Source organism: Cricetulus griseus, chromosome 6 (assembly GCF_003668045.3).
Source record: "Cricetulus griseus strain 17A/GY chromosome 6, alternate assembly CriGri-PICRH-1.0, whole genome shotgun sequence".
Taxonomy (NCBI): Eukaryota; Metazoa; Chordata; class Mammalia; order Rodentia; family Cricetidae; genus Cricetulus; species Cricetulus griseus.
This window is the reverse complement of record NC_048599.1, coordinates 148,286,667-148,305,332: the sequence shown is the minus strand read 5'-3', so window position 1 is coordinate 148,305,332 and position 18,666 is coordinate 148,286,667. Positions and strand designations below refer to the sequence as shown.

Sequence of the window (18,666 nt, the reverse complement as noted above, 5' to 3'; positions counted from 1 at the left end):
TCCTGAACATTATGCCAGTAGCACAGACATTGAGGTCTGCAATTAATAAATGGGACCTCCTGAAACTGAGAAGCTTCTGTAAGGCAAAGGAAACAGTCAGTAGGATAAAACGACCACCCACAGAATGGGAAAAGATCTTCACCAATCCCACATCTGACAGAGGACTAATTTCCAAAATATATAAGGAACTCAAGAAGCTAGCCACCAAAACAACAAACAATGAAATTAAAAAGTGGGGTGTAGAACTAAATAGAGAATTCTCAACAGAGGAATCTGAAATGGCTGAAAGACACTTAAGAAAGTGCTCAAAATCCTTGGCCATCAGAGAAATGCAACTCAAAACAACTCTGAGATACCACCTCACACCTGTCAGAATGGCTAAAATCAAAAATACCAATGACAATCTATGCTGGAGAGGATGTGGAGAAAAAGGAACACTCCTCCATTGCTGGTGGGAGTGCGAACTTGTAAGACCACTCTGGAAATCAGTGTGGCGGTTGCTCAGAAAAATGGGAATCAGTCTACCTCAAGATCCAGCCATTCCTCTCTTGGGTATATACCCAAATAGTGCATGTTCATACAACAAGGACATATGTTCAACCATGTTCATAGCAGCATTGTTTGTAATAGCCAGAACCTGAAAGCAACCTAGATGCCCCTCAACTGAAGAATGGATAAAGAAAATGTGGTACATTTATACAATGGAGTACTATTCCGCAGAAAAAAGCAATGGAATCTTGAAATTCGCAGGCAAATGGATGGAACTAGAAGAAACCATCCTGAGTGAGGTTACCCAGTCACAGAAAGACAAACATGGCATGTACTCATATATGAATTTTAGACATAGAACACAGGATTGCCAGCCTATAATCCTTTTCACCAAAGAAACTAGGAAACATGAAGGATTCTAAGGGATAAATGGACCCCAGGAATGGGAAGTGGCATGAACTCCTGAGCTAAATGGGAGCATGAGGGTAGGGGAGAGGGAGCTGCCACAATAAGAGCAAGAGAAGAGGAGTAGAGGAGAGGAAATGGTGGAGCAGAAATATTGATTCGGGAGAAGAATAGAGGAGCGAGAGCAGGATGAGAGAAACGGTATCAGAGGGAGCCACTATAGTTCTGAGAAGAGATCTGGAACTAGAGAGATCTCCAGAGACCTACAAGGATGACACAAACTGACAATCCAGGCAGTGGTGGAGAGATAACCTAAACGCCCTTCCCCTAAAATGAGATTGATGACTACTCTTTATGCCATCCTAGAGCCCTCATCCAGTGGCTGATGGAAGCAGAGACAGACATCCACAGATATACTCTGAACTGAACTCTGGAACTTAGTTGAAGAGAGGGAAGAATGAAGAGGGAAGGGGTCTGTACCAGGTTGGAGAAACCCACAGGAACAGTTGGCCTGAACAAGGGAGAGCACATCGACCCAGATGCTGTCTGGGAGGCCAGTACAAGAGTGATCCAGACCCCTGAACATGGATGTCAATAAGGAGGCCTCTGCACTCCAGGGAGCCTCTGGTAGTGGATTAGTATTTTTCCCTGGTGCAAGAAGGGACTTTGAGAGCCCATCCCACATGAAGGGACACACTCTGACCCTCGACACATGGGGAAGGGCCCAGGCCCAGCACAGGAAGATTTGGTGGACACTGCAGAGCCCCTGTTGAGGGCCCTACCCTGCCTGGGGAATGGTGGGTGGATGGGGTAGGGGATAGATTGGGGGTGGAGGAGGGGGGATGGGGGTGAAGGGAATGAGAGGGAGAAGGGACTTACTTGTGAAACAAGCTTGTTCCCTAACTTGAACTAATAAAAAAAGCATCACCTATATTAATTATGATTGGAATCAGATGCTTGAGTCTAGTATGACATTTTTAACCGTCAACATGAAAATTCGTTTTAAAAAATGCATGCCCTGTGATGTTGAACTGTGTGCATGGTGGACACTGGCAGACTTGGAATTGCTTTGATAAGAGTTTATGAGCAGGGACCTTGTTCCATGGAAATATGTTTATTTTCTTACAAAGCACATTTTTACTATAACTGCCATTATAAACCAATGCAAATCAAATCAATTTTTAATGTCACTACATAGGAAAAATAAACCATCACTTTTAAGGGACACCAGTGCTATACTAACTTGGTCAGCTACAGTACAGAGAAGAGACCTGAAATAATTATAAATGTTTGCACAAACAAGGCTCAAGGGAACTCTATCCCCTGAGTCCTTGTATATGTAGATGTCCAATGTGAAGGCTGCTAAGTCTCTTCCACTGCTTAGACTGATGAAATATCTTCTCTGTTTCTCTTTAAGTTCAGGTTTCAAACTAAAAATATACCATGCTTTAACATTCCTGAAGACCCAGTTCAGGTGGGATCTGAGCACCATGTGTCCAAGTTCATCTCCAGGGATCAGCTCAGAGCCTCTCCTCTTGTGATCTTTTTCTTCCAGCCAGTGAACACAGCTGGGACTGCAGCAGTCTCCCACTCAGACACTACCTTAGCTTGACTTTGCAATCATTTGCTAACCTCTTGCCTCCTTACCTAAAACCTTCATCTCCTTTTTCCCCTGGCATTATCCCTTTTAAATTATATTTTAATCTAAGTCTAGATATGTGATTTCAGGTCATTTTCTCTTTGTTTTTTATTAATTATGATTATGACCCCTAATTCTTATTAGTCTCTCACAAAGTCTTTCAGAAAGACTAAGCATTCTCCTATAGGTTAAGGGAGAATTTTCAGTGCTTTCTGCTTATTGGCCAGGGTAGAAATGAGCAGTGGAACCTGAGTCATATAGCTCAGATCAGCACTACTCTCTTTATCATCCTTGAGCCAACCCTTAACTTTTTTGATTGACATAGTAACAGAAGACACTGTGAGGTAAGTAAAATTTCTTAACCTTGGATGTGTGTGTGTGTGTGTGAGAGAGAGAGAGAGAGAGAGAGAGAGAGAGAGAGAGAGAGAGAGAGTGGGGGAGGGAGGGTGAGAGGCTTCCCCAAGTCTCTGGAAACAAATCATTGGTATTTAAAAATTTATATAGTTTACTGAGGCCACAAATAGCAAAATAAGGGCAAATTTTTTCAGAGAAAGGGTGAAGCAAAGTGTACCAGTACCAAGTGTTTGAACAGAGTAGCAAAAGAGAAGGCAAATGCTGGGCTTTAAGCACATTTAAAGAATGTGGGAAGTGGTTCCTACACTGACATTTCATGCTATAGACTGAAGCACCTTCATGTAGCAGTGGACTGACCAATTATTGCATGCTGGCACAGGTAATACAAGACTCATTGTTCATTCCCAAAATGACTTACATCTGATTTTAAAAGACTCAGTGGAAATGAATAGACTTTCCTATTGAAGAAAGGTATTTGCTACATTATATACCCATCATCTTGACTGGGTTTAAATCCACTGGGTCTTAAGAGACTTTTTAATTTTAGTACTTGATTATGTGTTAAATACCAGATTCTAACCTTTAGGTGGCATGGTGTTCCTCATCATGAGACTGAGGAAAAGAAACAGCTTTCAGCTCTGAGATCTCTCTAGAAGGTGTAGAATTCTGAAATGTAATCCAATTTCGTTAGTATAAAATATTGGAGGAGATAAATATGTAAGCATTCTCAGCTATCTCTCTTGTTAACACAGGAAATATTGACTTGCAAAATGAGTAATATTTAAATACCTCTTTGATTTTCAGGTAAGTCATTTTTAGGTGTGGATTCCTACAAACAGCGGGTCCAACTCTGACTCAGCAGAGCACTAATTGATAGTCTAATAGAGTGCACTATGTAGTTCACAACTCCATGCATTCTAATGCATGTTGAAAACTTTTCAATCCCTTTACATTTTAACCCAAACTTACTTATACATGACTCAAACACATGTGTGGAACTAAATTAACATATCTTAATGTGCTTGAGCATCAGAACACATTAGTATGGTTTAGTTTTCAAGACCAGTTTTGCAGCCTGTATCATAGAAAATATTAGTTCAATAGTTCTCAATGGAGAATACAATTTTATATTTTTAACAAGCTTTTGATGTGGTTTCCATTAACTGGTCTACTTTCAAAGGTAAATCCAGAGATCTCTTAGGTTCTACTCAATTCTTGAACACCACATTTGCTCTCATAAAGTCAAGGAGACAAAACAGTGAGGATAAGTGAAACAAAAGTTATTAAACCAGGAATCCTGGGAGGTTAAATATAAATGAAAGTGATATCTGAATTTATGGGTGGTGGGTGCCTGTGGAACCATGTAAACACTTATGCCCCTACCCTCTGTAGAAAATAGTGCCAGCCTCTGTGTCTTAGTTCACTTAAGGATAAAGAGAGTCTGTGTAAGTTCTTAAAAGTGCCTGACACTTAACAAGTGGCTAGTGTTACCCCAGTGAAGAAGGTAAGACCAATGGGAAAGCTTATATGCAGGATTTGATATTGTAAATTGACACAAGTGATGAAAATAAGGAGACAGGAGTTATTCAGATACATAACCTTCAGGATAAAAAGAAGTGCTCGCTATCCCTTTCTCTGTGTATTGTGTGGTAAGGGTGTGTGTGTGTGTGTGTGTGTGTGTGATTTCGCTAAAGAACATAAAATTATCCCACCTCAGCATATTCATGAATACACCATATTGCACTAATGGATATGATAGGATCTATAAACATAGGCTAAGGCTTGATAATGCTAGAAAGAGCATGCCTTGAAGATCAGGCTGAGTATACAACATTTAATACAGAGAAGAGGAAATATGAGAGTCATCCAAAGGACATGAACATGAAAGAAGTGGGGTCATACTTCAAGTAGTGAGAGTGAACTTAAATACAGATGTGGGCATTGGAAGGCTCAGAAGCCAGTGCCTACAGCTTGAGAATCAGTCCTACAGTCTCACTATCTTTTCTTACCTCCAGATGCTGTAGGCTCATGGAAAACCAATCCAGCGTCTCAGAATTTTTCCTGAGAGGAATATCAGGATTTCCAGAGCAACAGCAGCTGCTCTATGGGCTTTTCCTGTGTATGTATCTTGTCACCTTGACTGGAAATGTGCTCATCATCCTGGCCATTGGCTCTGACCCACACCTGCACACTCCTATGTACTTCTTTTTGGCCAACCTGTCCTTTGCTGACATGGGTTTAATATCCTCTACAGTGACCAAGATGCTGTTTAATGTTCAGACTCGGTGCCATACCATCTCCTACATTGGTTGCCTCACCCAGATGTACTTCTTCATGATGTTTGGTGATCTGGACAGCTTCTTCCTGGCTGTGATGGCCTACGACCGCTATGCAGCCATCTGCCGTCCTCTCCATTATTCCACTATCATGAGTACCCGATTCTGTGCCCTGATGCTTGCCCTGTGCTGGGTCTTCACCAACATAGTTGCCCTGACTCACACTCTCCTAATGGCTCGACTGTCCTTCTGTGTTGTTGGGGAAATAGCTCACTTTTTCTGTGACATTACTTCTGTCCTGAAGCTATCATGCTCTGACACTCATGTCAATGAGTTAGTGCTTTCTGGCTTCGGAGGCACAGTACTTATGATCCCCTTTGTAAGTATTGTCATCTCCTATGTCCACATTCTATTTGCTGTCCTTAGGGTTAAGACTTCTGGTGGGAGTTCAAAGGCCTTTTCTACCTGTAGTTCTCACCTCTGTGTGGTCTGTGTTTTCTATGGGACGCTCTTCAGTGTATATCTGTTCCCTCCCTCTGTAGAGTCCACAGAGAAGGATGTTGCTGCTGCTGCAATGTATACAGTGGTAACTCCTATGTTGAACCCCTTTATCTATAGCTTAAGGAACAAGGACATGAAGGGGGCCCTTAAGAGGCTCCTCTGCCACAGGAGAAATTTCTCTTCTTAGATATGGCAAGAGTAATGTTTAATGAAAAGACAGGGCTAGAATCACATTAATGGCTTTCAGTTTGGGAACAGTCACCTGCTAACCAAGAGGTTATTGTTTAATTTATTCAACTTCACTGAACTTTGATATACTCATAAATAAAGTTAAGGCTATGGATAATGTAGAGATTCTTTCTCTTTTTTTGTTTTCTTGTTTTATTTACTTTTCTATCAACCCAGGTAGGCTCTGTACACTAGATAGCTCACAGTAGCCTGAAACTCATAACCCTCCTGCCACAGTCTTCTGAGTTTTGAGATTACAAGCATGTACCACTCCAACTAACTCAAGATTTTCTATTTAAAGAGTCATAGTATTAAGTAAAACATGCCATAAAATGTATTTATTAGCAATACAGTCACAAATAGTAAATAGGTGCTGAAAATGATGGCTGCTCCCATTGTCCCTTCTCATGATCCCTCAGCTCATAAGAAACAGCTTTGCCCTAAATTTCGTGTATTCAGTGGATATTCACTGAATACTCACTATGTTCATAAGCTCTAGTTCTCACATAGCACCCAATAGGTAAAGTCTCTGCTTTCCTGTCAGTTTACTCTAGAGCAGTGGTTCTCAACCTTCCTAATGCTGTTCCCTTTAATACAGTTCCTCATGTGTGGTGATCTCCAACCAGAAAATTATTTCTTTGCCACTTCATAACTGTAATTTTGCTACTGTTATGAATCATAATGTAAAGATCTGATATGTGATCCCCCAAAGGGGTCAGAACTCACAGATTGAGAACCACTGTTCTAGGCTATCTGTTCATAGATGAATCAAAATCATGACAGATAAGATATCTGTCTTGTTGATAGGAGTAAGTGAAGGTTAGGAGTGTGGAAGTAAAGAATGTCAGTTACATTCTAGGAGAGACAAAATAGATGAAGGTTTGCACAACAAAAGAAATTCAATGTTTAGGTTTCTATTATGGTTGCCCAGTTTCCCATAATCTGCCAAGGGCTCATGGGGGATATCATTGGTACTGGTCAAAACTACATCTTCCTGGGACCACCGGGTGAGAATCATGAAAGGCTCTTTCTATATTTGTTTATAAAATGTATTCCAACAGTTTAAAGTTATCTGGTAAATAGAAAAAAACATTTGAAGACATATGAACCTGGTATTTCTGTCTTTAGGGAGCTTAGAAATAGTAATTTTAAAAATATGGATCATATAATTTTGACTATTACATTTGGTGTGGCTGCGGTCCACTGTTTACCTATACATCCCTCCTTATTTCTGTCTCTACTTGAAAACTGGTCTTTCTAAATAAAGAGCTTTGAATCAGCAAATGTTAAATTGATTTAGCTTCTTGTTTCTTCTACATGGGAAGTCCAAAAATAGTAGTTATACACAGCTTGGTTTCCCATATTTAAGGCACATTTGAAGAATCACCCTCCTCCTGGGTTTCAATGTACCCCAGAATATTAAAATATAGCTATGTTATTTTGCAGTCTTCTCTCTATGAAGACTTAGGCAAGTTTTCTTTAATTTCTAAGAATCAATTGCCATCAAGGAATGCAAAGCACTTGATTATTCAATAAGGGTATTTACTTAAGGGTTTTACTCTCTGGCCAGGGTTTAAAATGTTACAGCAACTTTGAAGATTTAGGAGTCCTGTGGGAGATCAAGGTATCTCCAGGGATTTGCCAGCATGTGCAATTGATTTTGCCTTAATTTCCTATTCATATCTTTAGAAAAGATTTTAAGATGGCCTTTTTAAAAATATTAACAAATAATGATGAAAATTCTCTAAAAGTATCATTAGTTTGCTCAACACTGACTAACCTGCATTTACATACTAGCTGCCTAAATGATAAATGAAACCAAACTCAAACCTTAGCACCCATAACCATTCTTAGAGATCTTGTTTTACACTGAGTCCAGTCCTGATATTTACAGGCATAAATTCTGAATCAGTGTTTCTGGAATGGAGTCTAAGACTTTGTGTTTCCCTAAGTTCCTCAGGGCCCTGCAGATTGTTGACACTGTAGAACAGTGTTCTCTTTCTCCAGGCTGATTCCTAACTCACCCATACTGTAGTATATGTCTTAAGACAATTGGAATCTAACTTATTTCAAACAAACACAAAACCAAATATGAGAGATAAGAGTGCATTGACTTCATTTTTCCTAGTGTTGTTGTGGCAGCAAGGAGTTCTGTCAGTTCAGAGCATAAGGAGGACCACAAAGGGACACTGATGACCATCACTTTTCATTGTTCTAACACTTTACATTCTGCTCAGTCTAAAATCCTACCAGTTTGTTTGAAGTTCTAAATTTCTCCCTTGATATTGCAGAAATAGCCATCCCACCTAGAGCAATGTACAGATTCAATTCAGTGTTATAAAGGTTAAGGGGGAATAATGGAAGAGAAAAGCTTAAATGGGTCTGGAATAGGATGGCAGGGTAAGAAGGGGATAGAGTGAGTGATAACTAACATTAAAATCTTTCAAAAAGTCATAAGGAAAATTACTATTGTGGAAGCTGCTGAAAATACATACATATACACATATAAAATAATATAAATGGAGTTATTCTATAACCAGGCAATGATGCCCTCCTAGACACCATAGGGTTACAGATTAAAATCCCAGTGTCAGAAATGGGTTACCTCTTTGGGAGTTTTCATTGAGGTTCCAGGACTCCCCAATCATTACAAGCTATTATCAATGTTCTTGTCTACTCTCCAGAACTTGACAATACGATCTTATTGCTAAAGACACCACATACTTGAAGTCATGAAAAGCACAAAGCTGGTATTTTCTTGTAAGCTTCATCCCTGCTGGCTAGCTTTCATGGTGCTGGAAGGTTCTATACATACCACAAGAGGAAAAAGGTCATCATTGCTCTTACATAGCTGTGAACCCTGTGAGATACAGCAATGAGTGATCTGGCAAGACATGTCCATTGGTACAATAGTGGCAAGAATGTCATGGGAGTAGCCAATAACTTTCTGATTAGATTTAAGGTCCACTCCCAACACTATTATCGGGGCAAGGACCTAGGGGAAAACCTACTTACCATTACTCCATAGAGGAGGGACGTGATCATGGCATTCCACCCATTGCTAAGGAGCTATTGGCAATTCATAACTGCTACTGAGAGTGAGCTTTCTTCTAGGAGATGGGCCATGAAAGGCTACTCATGCTCCAGTAGATAGTCTCATATCCATGCATATATAGGCAGCAGAAAATGGATTCAGTATGTTTAGAGGGGAAAATGCATAGAGTTAGGAGGGAAACATGGTGGGAAGATAGGTAAGACATCAGAGGGGATGGAATGTTTGGATGTGCAGTAGATTTGATCAAAATCCATTACATATGTACAAAATACTCAAGCAATATAAAAATTCTATTTGGTTTTATAAGACTCAAAAATTTATTTTAAAATAAATTCTTTGCTATACATACAATATTTATCATTTGTTAAAGACAAAATGAAATTTTCATGCTAATGAGATAGATATGCTTCTTAGTACAATATAGAAACACACCAATTTGATACTTACATGTTGAAATATTATGGTAGTTAAATATTAAGTCTACAATTTAGAAATTAAATATTAATTTCTACAATTTCTTTTTTCCAATAAATTATTTTTATTAGTTCAAATTAGAAACAAGCCTGCCTCTCCCTCCCCTCCTCCATTATTCCTCACCAATCCCCCACCCCAGGATGACACCAACTGGCAATCTAAGCAATAGTGGAGAGGCTACCCTAAATGCCCTTCCCCTATAATAAGACTAATGACTACCTTATATGCCATCCTAGAGCCTTCATCCAGTGGCTGATGGAAACAGAGGCAGACACCCACAGCTAAACATTGAACTGAACTCTGGAATCCAGTTGCAGAGTGGGAGGAGTGATGAGCAAAGAGGTCAAGACCGGGCTGGTGATACCCACAGAATCAGCTGACCTGAAAAAGGGGGAGCACATGGACCCCAGAGGCCAGAACGGGACTGATCCAGAGCCCTGAATGTGGATGCCAGTGAGAAGGCCTAGGTACTCTATGGGGCCTCTGGTAGCAGATCAGTATTTATTCCTGGCCTAAGAAAGGACTTTGGGAGCCCATTCCACGTGGAGGGAGAATCTCTCATGGACACATGGCGGAGGGCCTAGGCCCTGCCCAGAATGATATGACAAACTTTGAGGCCATTGCATTTCTATAAGAATTGAAAACTGCCATTTATAGCATATAGTAATCTTGAATATGAGCTAAAGTGTTTTGGGCCATGTCTGTTGGCTTTGTGTGGCATGATATGATACACTCCAGCAACAATGCACATATGGTGTGTTCAGCGCTGAGACGACAGTGTAGCAGTGCAATGTGAGTTAAGCACTGCCACAAACTCCGCAGATTCATTGTCATTTGGTTTTGAATTAATTTTTAGTTATTGCACATTCAGGGTCCTTTAACTGTCACCCAACTTTTCAACACCCTCACCATCAGTTGTGTGGCCTCCCACAATTACAGAAGCTGTCCTTGAAATCATACTGTAAGACAGGGGCTTTCACAACCAACACTCGCACAGTATTCTCTCAAGAAAGATAAATCTCTAAGCACTATAAAACTGGTCCAAAGCACCTGCAAATAGTCTATTATTCTAATGCCTGATAACATTTGGCATAGTTTTGTATCTTATGGTATTAACTGGGTAAAGGGACATTGATTTCACTTTAGGGATTCAACTGACTTTTATTTTTCAAAGAAACAGCTTTTATCTCATTATAAACTGTAACATGCCTGTGACTTCATATGCTCCTCTGCCCCAAGACATGCATACCCCTTTGTCCACCAGTTTCTAGTGGCTAAAATCCAACAACCCTGACTTCAATGGAAGACAGTTATTCTGGAGATAATGAAAAGTGACTTATTTGCATATAAAAGAAAAATGTTGAGTTATATTTTTTAAACTATACTAGGGATGTATGAACCAGTTTAAAATTGAGATTTTATTTACTGTAGAGAGAGAAATCAGAACCAGTGACCCCCTGTTCTTCTAAGTTAAAGCCAGCTCCTGCATCCCTTAGATGTTTTTTTATTATTATTACAACTGTTATTTTCATTGTTATGATTGGGGTTTCATGTGTTTTGTTTTTCTTTGCAACTCTCCACACTAAATTCATGATCTTGTAGGGAGAAGACATGACTGAACTCTAGACTGCGGTAAGACGTAGCAGGGATTGGCTCCCAGCAGCAGCCATAGCCGGGGCTGTAGCTCACAATAATCACTATTGATTTAAAGCTTTATTTAGTCTGATCTATTCCTTCATAGTCAATAAGGTCTTGCCACATTTTATTAGTGAGATTGAGAAATGTACTATTTGTTTGTTGTCCTGCCTGCCTTCCTTCTCACATTAAACTCTGAAATTTGTGATTTGTTTAAATGCTGGGTAAATCATAGTTTAATTTGCATGTCCAGCTAATTTGTTTATATATATATATATATATATATATATATATATATATATATATATATGGATCGTCTGAAAAATTTTTGAGGTGCAAATTTTTTCTTGCTTTTTTTGTTGTTGTTTTGTTTTTGTTTTTCTCTTTCATGGACACAATGCTGAGATCCAATCACTACATAAAATACCTGGCTGTGAAAACAAACAAAAAGACCCCGTGGGGCTGTTTTCCAAGCAGCTCTGGGAAAGGCCCGTGAGACGGATGCTGATTTCAGATACATCATCATCCTACATTCGTCTCTTTCCTCTCTTTCCTCAAGAAGTTGATCCTGATGATTTCAGCCCATGCATTAAACAGGAAACAATAATAACTGTAGAATTCATATTTTTCTAAAGGGAACTTAAAAACTGCTGCTACATGTATGTACAAAACTGGTTTATGCCACATGAACAGAATCACAAGTTTGGGTTTGGTACTTTTTGTTTCTCTTTGTACTCAGTTGTATAGAACTTCCAAATTCAGAATGAAAATAAAAGCTGTTCTGTATCAAACCATCTAAGCAATAAATGTTATATTTAAAAATGGAAAAAATAAACTGTAACATGAAAATTAAAAGACCCAGAGACAGATATTGAGGTATTTTGTATAGTCAGTGTGGCTTTGAACTAACAGAGATCTGTCTACTTCTTAATCCTGAGTCCTGGAATTAATGTGTGTACCACCACTGCCTGGCTAGCTAGTATGGCTGCTGGGATTAAAGGTGTGTATCACTACTGCCTGACCTCTATTGCTTGTACATAGCTTTGCTTTCTGAATGTTCAGGCAAGATTTAATAAATCATAATAATATTTTGTACACATAAGCTGTTAGTCATAAAGTGAGTATGTATGTATTAAATTAATCTTATCATCTCTGGATTGAAATAGATTTACTCTGACAATTACATTATATTGTCACACTGGTCTGTTGTAGATTACTTTTTAAACAGCACCTCTCACTTTCAAGACAGAGTACAGAGGGGCATATTTAGTAATGAAGCATCCACAGTAAATTCTCTACATTGTGCACTGCTGAGCAGGATGTGGTGGAGGCAGAGATGGGTGGGTCTCTGTGAGTTCCTAGCCCATCATGGCTACAAGGTAACACCTTTTCCCTAAATCAACCAACCCGACAAAGAATATAACTCACTTTTTACTGTCTAGTCTGATATTTTAGTCAAGTTTTCATTTTAACTGCAGAGAATAATTGTGTATTATGAAAGAAGTGAGAAAAAGGACACAAGTATTATAAAAGGTCATGACCATGTTTGTCATAAAAATACATTCTCTAGCAAGAAGGGCTATATTGGGACACTCGGGCCACATTATGGTCTCTCCATGGCTTTATTTACATGATAATTCAGGAGTCTGGCATGATTTTCTCCAGAGAAGAATATAACTTGGTCCTATCCATAGAAGATATCAGTGTTTCCTTGAAGTTCTGATAACAACCATCCATGGGTTGCACAGTTCTGTGATCCCAACACTTAGGAGGCTCAGGCAGGAGGATTGTCCCAAGTTCAAGGCTAGCCTTGGCTACATAGTAAGAAGCAGGTTTTTCAGGGTTAAACAGCATAACCCTGACAATTTTTGTCTTTTATTTTTCTTTTAAAATCATTTTTACTTTAAAAACAAACTTTTCTCATTTTACATACCAATCCCAGTTCCCACTCCCTTCCCTCCTCCTGTTACAACCTCCTTCCCTCACACCACTACACGCACGAGAAGGGTAAGGCTTCTCATGGGGAGTTAATGAACTCTGACATCTTACTCTGAGGCAGGACCAAGGCCCTCTCTTTATATCTAGGCTGAGCAAGGTAACCTCCAAAGAGAATGGGCTCCAAAAAGCCAGTTAAAGCACTAGGAATAAATTCTGGGCCTACTGACAGTGGCTCCACAGACTGCCCAAGCCACACAACTGTCACCCCCATTCGGGGGGCCCAGTTCTGTCCCACGCAGGTCCCCCAGCTGTCAGTCCAGAGCTCCCGGTAGCTCAAGTCAGCTGTTTCTGTGGATATCCCCAAACTGGTCTTGACACCTTACCTCATGTTATTGCTCCTCCCTCTCTTCAACTGAACTCAGGGAGCTTGACCTAGTGCTTAACTGTGGATCTCTGCATCTGCTTCCATCAGTTGCCAGATGAAAGTTCTATGATGATAATATAGGTATTCATCAATCTGATTATGGGGAAGGTCAATTCAGACACCCTCTCCACTAATGCTTAGGGTCTTAGCTGGGGTCATCCTTGTGGATTCCTGGGAATTTCCCTAGTGCCAGGTTTCTTGATAGCCCCATGACTCCCTCAATCAAGATATCTCTTTCCTTGCTCTGCTCTCTGTCCTTCTACCATCCACTTCACTCAGGTTCTCCTCCCACTCTCCCTTCTGCCCTCCCCTCTCCTTCCACCTTTCCTTCTCCACTCCTGCATTCCTAATTTTCTCAGGAGATTTTGTCTATTTTACCTTCCCATGGGGATCTATGTATGCCTCTCTTAGGGTTCTTCTTGTTACCTAGCTTCTCTAGGGTCATAGACTACAGGCTGGTTATCATTTTTTTTATGTTCAATACCCACTTATGAGTGAGTAAATACAATGTTTGCATTTCTGGGTCTGGGTTACTTCTCTCAGGATGGTTTTATCTAGTTCATCCATTTGCCTGAAAATTTCAAGATGTCACATTTTGGGACATCTAGATTGTTTCCAGGTTCTAGCTATTATGTTTAGTGCTGCTATGAACACAGTTGAGCAAATGTCCTTGTGGTATGAGTGTGCATCCTTTGTGTGTATGCCCAAGAGTGGTATTGGTGGGTCTTGAGGTAGATGGATTACCAATTTTCTGAGAAACTTCCATACTGATTTCCAAAGCAGCTGTACAAGTTTTCACTGCCACCAGAAATGGAGGGATGTTCCTTTTACTCCGTATCTTCTCCATATACCTCTGACAGGTATAAGATGGTATCTCAGAGTTGTTTTGATTTGCATTTCCCTGATAGCTAAGGATGTTGAGCAATTCCTTAAGTTCCTTTTGGCCATTTGAGATTGTTCTGTTGAGAATTCTCTTTAGATCAGTGCTGCATTTTTTCTCTCTTAAATTGGATAGTCTGGTATTTTGATATCTAGTTTCTTGAGTTCTTTGTATATTTTGGAGATCAGCCCTCTGTCAGATGTGGGATTGGTTAAGATTCTATAGTCTGCTGTTTTGACTTATTGGCTGTGTCCTTTGCCTTATAAACACTTCTCAGTTTCATGAGGTCCCATTTATTAATTGCTATTCTTGGTGTCTGTGTGATGGGTGTTATATTTTGTTAGTGGTCTCCTATGCCTATGTGTTCAAGGCTACTTCCCACTTTATGTTCTATGAGGTTCAGTGTAGCTGGATTTATGTTGAGATCTTTCATCCATTTGGACTTCATTTTGTGCATGGGGACATATATTTGTCTATTTGCATTCTTCTATGTGTTGACATCCAGTTATACCAGCACCATTTGTTAAGATGCTTTCTTTTTTCTATATTCCCATTTTAGTTTCTTTGTCAAAAAATCAGGGGTTTGTAGTTCTGTGGATCAATATCAGGTTCTTCAACTCAATTCCATTGATCCACCTGTAATGATAAGTCTTTCAACCAAGTCACCTGAGCCCCGCCACCATGTATACCTGAAATAACACACAGTCTTATATTAATTACAATGCTGCTGGCTAATGACTTATCTTATCTGCTATCTCTGTCTTAAGTATCAAACATAATTATTAATATATTTATTTTATAAAGACTTATCTGATCAAGGACACTGGAGGCATGTGTCCTCTCTTGTCAGGCTCACATGTTGGCTCCAGAGAAGAAAGCAGGAGGAAGAGGAAGAGAGCAATTTCTTGCTTGTCCCTGCTTATATTTGAGTCTGCCTGCTATGTCACTTCCTGCATGGATCACAAGACTTCTTTTTACTACATTTGCCAGAATCCTCCTTGACTGCTAGTCCCACCTATCTTACTTCTCTATTGGCCAACAGTACTTTATTTATCAACCAATAAGACAAACATACACTCTCAAGGACTTCCCCCATCATCTCCTCTTTTCTGTCTAAAATAAAAAGAAGGTTTTAACATTAACATAGTAAAATATATAATAAAACAGTTATCAAGTAAGAACTATAGTTACAATATTTAGCCCATTAACATTTAGTAAGATTTAAATAAAATATTCTATTATTGATTATGTGAAACTCTTAGAATCTAACATGACTAATGAAATTCAATCTCTACATGAGACTACAAGCTTTGGATGACACAGAATCAAATTACTCCCAATCCGATGCACCTACTCCATTCAAGCATCAGGAAAATGTTCCTAAGGTTGTTATGAGTACACCAATGGTGTTTCCAGCAATTATGACAGAAAAACTGCCATCTGCAAAACATCCAGATGGTCAGATGGCATATCAGTGGGAACCCATTCAAATGAAAGACCATAAGGGAATTAAGGAGTCTGTTGTTTCATGTGGTCTCCATAGACCTTCTGTGAAATAATTATCAAATTCATGGGCAACCTTTAATAGGGTGATGCCCATGGGTTGGGAATGCCTAATATCAGCTGTGCTCGAAAATTCATCTCAGATACAGTGGAGAGCTCTGTGGAGGGAGGAAGCAAAAGCTCTTGGGCTTCAAGGAATAAAGAAAGGTTATGAGGCTCCCCTAGATAAGATTCTTGGTGAGGGTCTTTATGCTAACTCATAGATTCAGGCTGGATATGATGAACATACATAGTCCTTATGCAGGACAGCAGCCTTAAATGCCTGGGACAAGATCTGTGAACTAGGAGAAGGAGTAGAAACCCATACAAAGATAGAACAGGGACCAATGGAACAGTTTCATGACCTTTACAAAGACTATCCAGGGCAGTAGGGTTACAGGTAGCAGACCCAGCACCTGGAAAATGATTGTATACTCTTAGTGTATGAAAATGCTAACCCAATATGCTAAAGAATAATTGTGTCTTTAAAGATAATATCAGCTTTGCTGGAAGAATGGGTTTTGCATACAGCTAACCTTGGCTATAATGTAGAAGATACAGGAGCTTGGGTAGGAGAAGCAATCTCAAAAGATTTAAAGAGATCCCAAGAGGTTAAATATTCTCAAGGTAATGACACAGGAACTTGGGAAGAAAAAAGTAACTTACAGAGGTCAAAATAGGCACCAAGAGACCAGACGATGTCACTGTAATGGAAAAAGAACTTGGGTAGGAAGGCACCAGGAACCTAAATGTGTCAAATGTGGCAGAATAGGACATACTAAGAGGAGTTGTAGGCAATTCCAACAATATCTCATACAAAAGGCCTCTGCCTTCTGGATTGTGTAGTATATGTGGTAAGGGCAGGCACTGGATCGATGAATGTAGATCGACCAGAGACATGCAAGGAAACCTGTTACAATCAGGAAACTCCTTGAGGGGACTCTCGAAGTCTCCCACATAGAGAAAAGTCTGGTCATTCCCAGTCACTGTGGAGGACAATCTCTCCAAGGACAAATAAGTAATGCATTGCCTATTGAAAAAAATGATAATACCTAGATGGTAGTTTGGCTGGTAATGAGGAATCAAAAGTGACTGGAGGAGATGAAAAACACATATTTTGGCAAACTTCTACTAATGAAAAGAGGCCTCAGTTGAAAGTAACAATTAATAATGCAGTTATTATTGGTTTAGTGGACACTGGGGCAGACATAGCTATTATTACCCAAAAGTCCTCGTCTCAGAGATGGCCTCTTAGAGAGGTGAATGTACAATTTTTAGGGATTGGAACTCTGTCTCGAGTTCAGCAGAGTGTTAATTGGGTTGTCTGCATTGGACCAGAAGGACAGAAAGGAAGGTTAAAACCATATGTAGCAGATATAGTTATAAATCTCTGGGGTTGTGATCTGTTACAGAAATGGAATACCCAGATTAATATTCCTCCAGTATTAGATACAAATTATATACAATCTTTAGATGGTGGACAAGATATAGTAAGGCACTATAGAAAACAGTTACCAACCATCCAGGCTGTACAGAAACAAAGTACAAATAATAAGCCTTTGGAGCAGCCAAAGGCCCTACCCTTAAAGTGGCTTGCAGGTGAACCTGTCTGGGTGGGATAATGGCCTATGACCTCTGAGAAACTAGAGTATTTAGAAAAGTTAGTACAGGAACAGCTAGATGCTGGGCATATAGAAGGATCTACCAGCCCTTGGAATTCTCCTGTATTTGTTATTAAAAATAAGTCAGGTAAGTGGAGGATGCTGACAGACCTGAGAGCCATCAATAAAGTAATTCAGCCAATGGGCTCTCTGCAGCCTGGAATGCCATTGTCTTCCTTGATTCCTAACAGATGGCAGATCATTGATCTGAAAGATTGTTTTTTAACAATACTGTTACAAGAAAATGATAGAGAAAAATTTGCATTTACTGTACCAACTCTCAATAATTCATAGTTAAGAGATTTCAGTGGAAGGTTTTGCCACAAAGAAATGCTAAATAGTCCTACCTTGTGCCAGCACTTTGTGTAAAAACCTCTAGAGATAATTCATAAGAAATTTCCACAATCCAATCTTTATCATTATATGGATGATATTTTATTATCAGATTCTGATAAGGAAACATTGGAATGTATGTTTGAAATGATGAAGGAAGTTCTGCCATGTTGGGGGTTACAGATTACCCCAGAAAAGATACAAAGAGAAGATTCTATTAATTATTTAGGTTACAAGATACACTTACAAAGAATCAGACCTCAAAAGGTACAAATTAGAAGGGATTGTTATCAAACTCTTAATAGTCTTCAGAAGCTGCTAGGGGAAATTTCTCAACTATAGACAATAATTGATGTGGAAGGACATGACTTAAATCATTTAAAAATGACCCTTAAAGGGGACAAGGACTTAATCAGTCCATGAATATTATCTGATGAAGCAGAAAAAGAATTACAATGGGTGAAAAGCAGAATACTGGATGCACATGTGGACTGTATGGACCCTAATTTAAACTGTATTCTGGTTATCTTACCATCCAGAGAATACCCTTCAGGGGTTCTGATGCAGAGGGAAGATATTAATTGGAATTGATATTTCTGCCATATAAACAGAATAAAAAGCTAAAGATGGACATAGAAAAGATTTCTGATTTGATTCTAAAGGGCAAATTAAGACTCTTTCAACTGACTGGAAAAGATCCAGCAAATATTATAGTACTTTTAACTAATGAGGCAATTTCCTCCTTGTGGAAGGATAATGAATACTGTCAGATAGCTCTTACTGACTTATTGGGAACAATTAGCAACAATTATCCCAAAACTGACAGAATTAA

The 18,666-nt window shown here is 39.3% G+C and overlaps 2 protein-coding genes across 2 annotated transcripts in view; both read left to right on the top strand.

Annotated features, from left to right (window-relative positions):
• Dennd1a (DENN domain containing 1A) overlaps positions 1-18,666 on the top strand; it is a 1,920,886-nt gene that overhangs the window by 1,244,175 nt on the left and 658,045 nt on the right.
• Positions 4,916-5,851, top strand: LOC100767473 (olfactory receptor 1N1). Its single transcript, XM_027423603.2, has one exon. The coding sequence runs from the start codon at positions 4,916-4,918 to the stop codon at positions 5,849-5,851; it is 936 nt and encodes a 311-aa protein (XP_027279404.1).